Genomic DNA, 11,453 nt, shown 5'->3' on the forward strand with positions numbered 1-11,453 from the left:
GTATCTCACGAACCGTGATAGCTAGGCAGTTGAAATTTTCACAGATGATGTATTTCTGTTGCCGCTATAACAACAAATACTAAAAACAGAATAAAATAAAGATTTAAGTGGGGCTCCCATACAACAAACGTGATTTTTGACCGAAGTTAAGCAACGTCGGGGGGGCGGGGTCAGTAGTTGGATGGGTGACCGTTTTTTTGCTTGTTTTTTTTGCTTGTTTTGCTCTATTTTTTGTTGATGGTGCGGAACCCTCCGTGCGCGAGTCCGACTCGCACTTGGTCGGTTTTTTTTTTCACATTAAGTGCACACAATTGTGAGGTGTAAACAATATGGAAGCCGTAAAAGGCTATATTGCCTCGCTCACCATCCACGCGCGTTGCTAATATCACTAAGTGACACACCCCATGCGTCACTCGCGACGAGTACTGTCCGCAGACAAAGAGTCGAGAAACAAAACGCTTCGTCTCAAAGAACAACTCACGACAACGAGCGCGAGGCGCGAGTACGGGGGCTCAATTTAACTCGAAAAATTTACAAGAAATGTTCTAATTCGAACTTTTGTGGTGTGCGGCAATATATACAGGGTGCTTCCTGTAACAGGAGCAATATTAAACTAAAGGCTGTACTCCTCAAACTGACCAACATTTGTTCAGCAACTTTTAAAAATTAGGAACCTTTAGACTTCCTCTTTTTCATACAAAATAAATATTGCCCTCAATGTACGCTGACATCAGTGTGTTTGACGTTGCTTGTCACGGTTTAAACATAACAAAATTTGCAATAAATTGCGTCTTAGAATAAACTTAAAGGTGTAATAAAAATTAAAACATGAGTTATTTTCAAAAGTTGCTGAACAATGTTGGTCAGTTTAAGGAGTACAGGCTACAGTTTAATTTATTGCTCCTGTTACAGGAAGCACCCTGTATATAGGTACCTAGGTATAATAACAAGATTGAAAGAGAAAAATTACATGACGAGTGGTCCAGATCCGCAAGTCGCCTCATTCATGTCGTTTCGTCGTCCTCGTCGTCGTCGTGATGAAAATTAGCGACATGCTATGCTAACCCCAACACTCCGGCACTTGTCACTTTCCCGAGTCGAATTGAGCCCACGAGCGAATGCGGAATGCACAATTATAAACTTAGTTAAACTTCTTTTATTGAATGAGCATAAGCATCACTGCCGGTTTTCACCAATCTTAATAACAGCTAGACGCAGCAATGCCTCAAGGCATGGTTGCCGATAGCTTTGCAGTCGCTCCAATACTGGGAGGGGGGTCGCCTTCCAATCTGCGTTCAACGTTCATGTCTGTCTCCTTTGAACAGAGCCTAATGAGAAGCGCCGAGACCTAAAATTTGGCGCCAACTCTCAAGCACTCTAGAGAGTCGGGGCGACTGGACTCGGAACTGGGGCATGCGACACTTGCATTAAAATCAAAGGAATTCAAACCCTATCTGATCACAGAAGAAGCGACCGAGCACGCAACAAATAAGATTGTCGATCTATACTTGCTCAGTGCCAAATGGCGGTATTGATAGAATTATTACGATTCTATTTTTAAGAGTCGCTTTTATGTCGCTTGTAACCCGATTTTTCAATTGCGAAGGATATCGGAAGTTAAAACCCTGTGAGGAAGTCTTTAAAGCAGTGTGAAAGTTAAAGTATAAGTATGCTTGAGCCGGGCTCAACACTTGCAACGACTTTTGAGTGCCATGTTTACCCTATCATGTTAAATAATTTGGATTTATATGAGTAGGAGTACACAACTATAGTCCAAAAGCCAAATATATTCATAAAAGCAACGAATAACTCAATCAACATCAAAAAGATACTTATAATTACATGTTGTGTGGTTTTACGGTACTGAATCTGGCGATGTTTTCACCAAAACAATTCTCTAAATTCTGATTTAAACTTTTACGATTTTTACACATAGGTATTTAATAATAAGTTAATAATTCTTAAAAGATGCATGATTCCAAGATTAACTATCATTAAATAATGGATTATACAATGCCGTAATCATATACCTAACATCGTTCATCGTCATATGATCCTGCGTAGCTTCTTTGCAGATGTACTCGTAGCACGCGTAGCGCTACGCTTCTTTGAAACGGAATTATTCCATCGTATAAAAAAAAAACAAGCGGACCCCAGGCTCCCATGAGCCGTGGCAAAATGCCAGGACAACGCGAGGAAGATGATGATGAAAAAAAAATTAATTAACATTTTAATACATTAATTAATTGTGGGTTATAAAGTTATCTCATATCGTTGTTTCTAAATTGTTCTACATCTACATAATAGTAGTTTATGCAACAGTGATATAATAAGGGTTCTTAAAATTCAAGGGTCGAAGTTACAAAACGAGACGTAGTCGAGTTTTGTAAAAAAAGACCCGAGAATTTTAAGAACCAATTATGAGCTGTTGCATACATTACTTTTTCTATGACAGCTGCAGCAAAAAAAAAAAAAATTATTAAAAAAAAAGAGTTATTATTAAAAAAAAAGAGTTATTATTAAAAAAAAAGAGTTATTATTAAAAAAAAATAGTTATTATTTAAAAAAAATTGAGTTATTATTTAAAAAAAAAAAGAGTTATTATTGTAAATGAAAACATACCTCTTTCAATCAAGATGATCGGAACTTGTATCTTTAAAAAAAATAAAGCAGTTGTATTATACTCATAAGATGACTGCTAGCAGTCATCTTATGAGCCTATAGACAAAGCATTCAAATGACATTGCTTTAGATATCACTGTCAGTCATTTAATTGACACATTTAAGTGCTGGAGTAGAAAAACAAATTAAAAAAACTGTTTAGTGGTTGGAAATCAATTACCTACTTCGTTATCATTGGTGGTATCTAAAACTCTTTTACCCAGACATAGGAGTTCTCCGCAATTATAAGTCGATTTGTGAGACCACAGTCCTCTGATAACCTACCGCCGTAATGATCGGTTGTCATTATATAACCCTTAACACTATTATATTAATAAGGTCTAGTAGGTATAATAAGACATGCAAACGGTAGAAATAGTCAGTATTATCATAACACGTCGTATGAATGCTTACAGCCATTAACCGCGGTATTCGGAAAACAAGATCCGTTCTAGAGAAGAGAACGATGCGATATGTACTAGATACCAACTAGTTTAGATTTCAACTAGATATATTTTGCAGCTCAATTCGGGCAACCAGTGTCACTTTTACGTTAAATTATCGTTAACAGATCGTTTTCTAAATCGTTTTGAGACCTAAAAATACATAACGAGACGTTTTAGACATTGTGAACATCGTTCAAGAGTATCTCCCGAATGTCAATACGAGTAATTTACCCAAATACGGTTGAACGAATTTTAATGATTAGTACTAGAAAACGGATACTTTGTAACCTGGATAAAGGTATAGTTTTTATCCCTATAATCAATACAACAGTATGGGGTGAGAATATGTACAGAAATTCGATTTTTTATACCATTTCTACTTACGAAGATAAATTCGTAGCCTGTAAAAATAATCTGTCACATTAAATAGTGTTTGAGAACCATTTCATTAATTTATTTCTGGAAGAACTACGCGTCACGATCATTAAGATTTTATGTACCTACATATTATTATTTGGAAAAAATCCGTCGAGATCCTAGTCCTGATCCAAACTTATCCCAACGTATCTTAATTCAAATTACATTGAATTATCACCCACCTACGACACAAAACCCACTCACTTACACACCGAGACACTACCTACCTACGTATTTAAACTCTGGCGTAAAGATTGATTCAGCATTTATTCGCTCTAAAAACAACGTTAGGTACCGTAAAATGGGGTGAGTAGGGTTCGCGGGGAGAGTTGGGTTATGAATGGGGAGAGAAGGGATGAAAGGGGGGTGAGATGAGATTTTAAGGCTACTGCTACAAAAATAATGTATTCCAATTAGGGTTTTCACGACAGATCCGAAATGTATGGGAAGATCCGCGGATCCGGATCCAGATCCGGATAATTGCATACATATCGGATCCGGATTGCAAACCCTAATTCCAATTTAAAATGGAGCTATAAGTAGTAATACGCATAATAAAAAAAAATCGATCCAACAATCTTCCAAAATCACCTTTGTATGAAAACCCAACTCACCCCAAATACGAGGGACTACGGGGTGAGGTGGGTTTTCCTGTTTATCGTCAAAGTTATGAAATGGAACTACCCAAAATAAAATAAAAACTAAAATACAAACGTCCGGAACACTTATTATATACACCATTCAGTTTGCATATGTAAAAATAAAATGTTATCGAGGTTTGAATATCAGTTTTGCACCTACTCACCCCATTTTACGGTATATATTTTCTCTGCCTACTCAGTTTATAAATACGTAGGCAATAATCGCCCACAAGTTATTTAAATGGAACGTATTGTTCGAAAAACATCACAAAGAAAAGTGAAACATCAGCTTTTTTAGAGCCTTTGTCAAAATGCAAAACAAAAGAATTTGTCTTGTAATTTGTTTTCCTTTAAGAAGCCTTTCATTGTATACCTGAAATAAGTATTTTTCACGTTTTTGTTCTGTTTTGCAAGTTTGCAAGAAATCTTCCAGGCTTTCTTGTAGTCAGAGAGAAATCTTTATTCGAATTTACTGCTGCGAGTGCTATACATTGAAACCTAAATAATTTTTAGGGTTCCGTAGCAAAAATGTCAAAAATTAATAATTTCGTCATGGATGTCTATCCGTATGCATACTGAGGTACTTGGAAATATATAGCTATATTTTAATAAAATTGTCAAATTAGGTGTATGTACTTATATAATTGTGAGCCGCTACTTAAAATGGTTTTTAGGGGAGCATTTTTACCGTGGGGCGCCCTACCAAGACACGTGTGATGGTAACTCCATACTATTCTTGGTTCTGGGCGCTCCACGGGTTAAGTAATATCAACGTGTGGCGTGTCCAACTTTTTAAACGGGCATGCAAAACATTTAAAATAATAAACTGAAAAAAAAAACATCTGCAATATGATCAGTTGAGCTATTCTTCTTCTTCTTCTTCTACCTAGCATTATCCCGGCCTTTGCCAGGGTTTGCTTGCTTTCCTCCACTTTGCGAGATCCTGGGCGTCGTGTCGTGTGAGCCCGTTCACACACACACACACATACATGAGTTTTTTCCGAAACACTTCTCTTCTTATTAAAACGTAAGTGCCGCGAAGATACGCCCTTTTGCATGTATGGCTTTTTGCATTGTATGAAGGGCGTATTCTCATTTGTCCCCGCCGGGTACATGCGGGAATAGTTGCATTCATGTGAATAATTCCTATCTGTCCCTACCTCATGGATGGTGGCGTTCAAGTGGGGCGGGAACAAATGGGAATACACCGTAAAGGTACCATCAATTATGAGTGGTTCGACACACTTGGCCGATTTTCTTTTTTATTTCTGTGTGCATAAGTAGGTAAATATTATACTACTTGCACACGGCGCTAAACTGTAAGTATGTACCTGTTAAAATTTCCGTGTTGTTAGCGGAAATACAGTGTTTAAGGACTTAACGATAACATGATTAGCGCTGAATGTTTAAGGCAGCGCACCTTTGACGTCATTACAAAAGTGCACAACATTATCAGGCGCCACTGTGATAAAATGGCACTTCTTTTATTAAGGAGCGATAAAACGAGCTCAACTACGCACTGTGTTTATGAAAAGGGCTGATTTAGACGGCGCGCGAACTCGCATGCGATTTTAGTTACCTACATTGCGGACTGTTGGTTACGTCCAATTCAACAGATCGATCAAACCCCGCAATGTAATGAAACTTGCATACGAGTTCTCGAATCGTCTAATTGAGCCCTAAAAGCTCGCCGTTCACCGAGTATTCAGGTTTTCACCTATCAATAGAGTTGTTTTTGAGGAAGGTTTAGTTGTATAATTTTTTAAGGTTTTGCGTAGCCCGTGAAAACCGGGGCGGGTCGCTAGTAATTCATAAAGTAAGAAATCCAAAAAATACCATTTAAAACGCTTACACGTGTGAACCTCAAAAATACTCTACGACCTCTAAAATGACACATTAAAAGCAACCCGAATAAAATGTCGCTAAAAATACGTAGCATTCAGCCGTCTGTTGTAAATGTGCACAATAATAGCCGTCTAACGAGATTGTGGTTGCTGCGAGAATATAATACACTCAGAGCATTACACGAATATAATATGCACTACTGTCCTCCCGTAGTTATAGTAGGTAAGGATATTTGTGAAATGTGTACTTGTCTGTCCCTCTTAGCTACTTATAACTCCTATAGAGCTGTGTATAGTTAGTTTCAGAAAATTATTTGAGCGTTTTAAGTACTTTCAACCTTTGTGATCGGCGTGGACACATTTTTTATAAATCAACTGTAGATTTCGATATTATCTCACTCTAATGATTACAAGCAATACACCGTATTCAAATTATACCAATGATAAATTACCGAAATAATTTTGTCACAATTCTACTATAGACAAGGAAGTGATGGGACTGTCTGATACCGGGACTGACAAATTATACTTATTTTCAATGTGGCACGTTTGCATTATTAAATAAGTTTTTGAAAACACTATTCAATACCTAGATTCGTAACAGGATTACGGCATATACATTTTCATTCTAATAATAACAATCGAGTAGTGTATAATCATTACGTTGGCAGTAATATGTGCACAATCAACTATGTTGCGTGAAAATCAACAATCTGTGATTTTATGAAGTCACATTAGGCCGACCATCATAACGGTTCTGCGGCGACAACTCCAGTCAATTTGCTGTAACTAGGTTGGTTTCTCGCTAGTTATGTCAACAACGCTAGACCCAAATTACAGACAACTATGTACCAACTAAACCACTGGAGGAAGTTTGTACGGCGAGGGAATATTGTAATTTTCGTTTAGGCTGTCTGAACAAGGGTGAGGTTGTGCTTATATGCTGCTCTTTGAAGTGTTGAATATTTTAAATAACTGCTCGTGTAAGTTTGTAGAGATATCTGATACGAAGCGTGCAAGGAAATGAACTCTGGAATAATTTTGTATACCTATTGGCAGTCCTTGCACATCATTTTAATGCAAAATAATGTCTCTCTTTTACATTTGGCCCAACTTTTGTTTACATTTAAATAAACAAAATTACCTTAAGTAGGTAACTAAAATTGAAACGTTACACGCTTAAAACTTTGAAGCCCCAGTTTCTCTACCTATTCTCTAATTATTCTACTGTTCACATGTATTTAGCGTATCGAAATTGAATCGAAAACATACGTATTGTTTGCGTGAGCTCGTTCGTCCCTAGAAACAAATTCAAATGTGTCAAACGCAAGGCAGCGATATTAAAGTATAACTATGTAGGACCCTGTCCGCCGCCTCCGCGATTTCGTCGCTTTGCTACAGGTAGCTAAAAGTACATCCGTTCCGGCCCCAATTTTGGGGAAAGCCATGCCGCGCGTGGCGCTGTCGCCACCTAGCGGCCATATCTGTGCTGATCGTAACAGACGCGTTTTGTTAGAGAGTGAGTCTTCTATACTTAGTACTATTATTTGTTCTGTGGTAAGACATTCAAGTTTCTCAATACGGAACTCCGCCCTCCCTTTTCTATTTTAGAACCATGTATAAAGCACACTGCCTGTGGAAATATACACAACCTTTTTTTACTGACCACTGTACACTAATGATATTTATCGTAACCTAATTTCATGGCCATTGTAATGCAAATGTGCCTCAAAAGCATGAAAGCTGTTTAGTAGTAAATAACTGCGTGAGCGTAGAAAAAGAAATACAAATATGTTTATTCCGTGAATGATCAATAAAAGCGAAAAAAAATTGTGAATATGTTACACTTTTATTATAATTATAAATAAAAAACCGGCCTATTGCGAGTCGGACTAGCGCACGGAGGGTTCCGCACCATCAACAAAAAATAGAGCAAAACAAGCAAAAAAACGGTCACCCATCCAAGTACTGACCCCGCCCGACGTTGCTTAACTTCGGTCAAAAATCACGTTTGTTGTATGGGAGCCCTAGAGAGCCTCTAGCTATCACGGTTCGTGAGATACAGCCTGGTGACAGACGGACGGACGGACGGACGGACGGACGAACGGACGGACGGACGGACGGACGAACGAACGGACGGACAGCGGAGTCTTAATAATAGGGTCCCGTTTTTACAATTTGGGTACGGAACCCTAAAAAATAACAACGGGTTGTACTCCGGGAGTGCCGACAGAAGTGAAAACTCAATGACTAGTCCAAAATGTCTGCAACACTATGTATAATTGACCCATCCTCTTTTCTATTGAAAAACTTTAGTTCCAAAAATGCTGGTCAGTGAGCTTGTTTAAAATTCGAAATTCAAATTTGTACCTAGCGTTAATTGTTTAAAATTCGAATAGAAATTGTAAAGTTACCTTGCAGACCTCGCATCTAAATATATTTGGTCATGAAATTTTGAGTTTTATTTACCAGTACTAAAGTTCACTTTTATTAGCGATTTCATCAAGATGTAGCTTTACTGAATTATATTTGAGTGATATAAAGTTAGAATGTAACTGTGAGATCCTCGTATTTCAGCCCGTACAAGATTAGAACCTTTTTCATGTAATGTCATTGAGTTTTTCTTTATTGATTTCAATGCCATCTAAATGAGTGGCCATCTACGGCCACGGTCACGTGATCGCCTTACGCTGTCTCGAGTTTATAATTTTTTCCCCACCTCAAAAAGTGCCCAGCGCCGCTAAAGAAGTTTTCACTTCAAAAATCTAAAGTCTGACGAACTCTACAGCTTAGTTAATATGCATTAACCTGATTTAAAATAATTTGGACTACGGACGGAATGGGGACTACGTTTGTATGGAAAAAGGTGGTCCATTATCCTCTTTATAGGAACTTATGTTAACCCCTGGAGCGCCCCAGAATTACCGTAGTATGGAACTCCTATACTAGTTACTAGCACACGTGTCTTGTTAGGGCGCTCCACGGGTTAAGGATTTAAAACTGAAAATCCAATTGTGTCGACGAGTTTATTAAGTATCAGTTGAAAATAGTAAAATTAATAGGCTTTAAAAGCGTCTACTTTGAGGCCCGATATGCAGAAGACTTCAACGCGGTTCTGCGCAAACGCATTATCTGTCAAAACGAAAACCACGCCTCTGGCGGGAAATTCAACGCATTTCCACCAGTAGGATGTTTTTATAGCCAATTGGTACAAGGTGTGGTGAATTTTGACATATGTACTTGTTACTTTCGTTTTCAAGATTGATAACGCTAAAATTGACATGTGCGAATCAAAAAGATAGGTATTAATATGATTAATTAGTTAAAGAGACTCTAAAATAAAATAGATTTATGGAACAATTCAATAAACGTAAGCCGGTAGGTACTACGAATGCAGACGAATATAAGAAGTGACATACTTAGTTTTACATGCCCACTTTACTTATTTTGTTTCTTAGGAAGATAACATTCTAATTATGGTTTAAAAGCCAGCGAGAAGAATTTAAGTTTCTGATAACTCTTCATACACTGTCAACTTTATCTAATTATCAATCTAATAGACACATTGAGTTTTACTCATAAGCAGAGATAATAGAAGAGGTTCTTATGTACCTAAAGTTAGTCTTGAGACAAGATGGCGATGGATGCTGCAAATCCCGGAGTAACCTACTTACTCACAACCCATTATCGAATCAACACTAACTGCTTTTAAATTACGTTTTTGGCAAAATGATGACTTAAACTCTTACTTGAATGTTTTACTGATGGTTATAATGTAGGTTTGAAGTTTATTTACAGCGTTTTCAATATAATTTCTCGGTTTCTATGCATGCGTGTTTTTGTACGAATTTATCTCTACAAAAATCATCTAACGTGAACCACATGTAGTATCCCGTAGACTTGAAACGTGATCGATTTTCTACCATGCACCATGTTCACGTGACCCATCCGCCGGTGCTACCACCATTCTATCTTTGGGTTCTGTTTGGACGTAGAGGTCGAAAACTTGAATAAGATGACAATTTCAGAGTTGACGTTTCTCTAGATCACGTCAGAACCTGATGCGAGAACGGCAGACCGGTGGGAGAGGATCCACGAGTTTGAAGCGATATCGCTGGGGTCGTCGAACGGGTAGAGAAAGCGGCGGCGTCCGGGCCGGGAGGGGCGACGGTTTCGGCGCGCGCTATCGATCGGATCGCATACCTTCCTGCGGCCGCAGCAAAGCATCCTCCGAGCGCGCGACTGTCCGCCCGGCGAAGACTTCAACCTGGTAAGTTTTCGCCACTGCATGGGTGCTGTTAGCGCGGCGCGTGCCGGCGCGGCCGCGGGCCCGGGGACTCGCGCATCGCGGCCGGAACGCGGGCGGAGCGCGCGAGCCTTCCTCGCGGAGTGCCCGCCGGCCGCCCGCGCGTGCGCGCCAGCCGCCCGACCACACCGCCCTCGCTCACACCACCCTCCTACTCCCTTTGCGATTAATAATTCCGGCTACGCTGCCAGTGCGTATGTGGGTTAGTTTTTTGGCGATCGATGCCGCTATTTGGTGCGAGCCGCTTCCGGTCGCTAGACCGTCGCGGTGCAGTCGAGACGAAGGCAGACGACCTTTTAATTGCCTACGTCCGGCGATAAGCGCCATGCCGTTAATGTGGGGATAAATGCGTGGATCACGTTAAAATGCTATATCCGATTAGATTAGTAAGATGTGCTGTCAATGAATTGGCAACTTGAGTCCAACCCGCAGATTTATCTTGGAAAAGTTAGGGCCATTTAATTCAGGTTAGGTTTGAAAAAGCCTGCGAGCCACACGCTTGCTATCGCTGTGAAAGCCATGTTGATGCTTATGGGCACCACGGACTCCACTGCCAATCAAGCGCCGGCCGATTTTATAGACACACGGCTCTAAATGACCTAATCCGCAGAGCACTCGGTACCGCCTCCATACCAGCAACCCTGAAGCCAGTTGGTCTATCAGCGGCGGATGGCAAAAGGCCCGACGGCTGCTCGCTCGTACCTTGGTTCCTGGGGCGGCCCCTGGCGTGGGATGTAACATGTGTTGATACGCTGGCCCCATCCCACCGTCCGGGGCTCTGCCAGGAGGCCGGGGACGGCAGCAGACGATGCCCAAATTGTCGCAAATATGCATTCTTAAAAACGAACTATGTATTTGCGGCACTTCCAATTGAAACTCTCGGTCCTTGGTCGTCAGACACCAAAAAACTAGTAAAAGAAATTTCTACCAAACTAGTCTGGGTGTCTGACGACCTACGAGCTGGCGCTTTCTTTGCACAAAAACTCAGCCTCACTGTGCAGAGGGGGAACGCGGCAAGTGTCCTGGGCACAATGCCCCAGGCAAGTTTAGGGCTAGATTTTTGAAGTAATCATTTTGTTATTCAACGTTACCATGTAAATATTATTTATTATAAATAAATATCTATATTTAATAACAC

The 11,453-nt window shown here is 39.8% G+C and overlaps 1 protein-coding gene across 5 annotated transcripts in view; it reads right to left on the reverse strand.

Moving 5' to 3' along the window:
- LOC134650178 (rho GTPase-activating protein 100F) overlaps nt 1-10,665 on the reverse strand; it is a 50,656-nt gene extending 39,991 nt beyond the window's left edge. For all 5 annotated transcript variants that reach the window (XM_063505072.1, XM_063505071.1, XM_063505074.1 and 2 more), the window contains exon 1: nt 10,213-10,665. In XM_063505072.1, the coding sequence (XP_063361142.1) occupies nt 10,213-10,299 (87 nt within the window). In that variant the 5' untranslated portion in view covers nt 10,300-10,665. The remainder of the gene's footprint in view (nt 1-10,212) is intronic.
- Between the last annotated feature and the right edge of the window lie 788 nt (nt 10,666-11,453).

Source organism: Cydia amplana, chromosome 8, assembly GCF_948474715.1.
Source record: "Cydia amplana chromosome 8, ilCydAmpl1.1, whole genome shotgun sequence".
NCBI lineage: Eukaryota > Metazoa > Arthropoda > Insecta > Lepidoptera > Tortricidae > Cydia > Cydia amplana.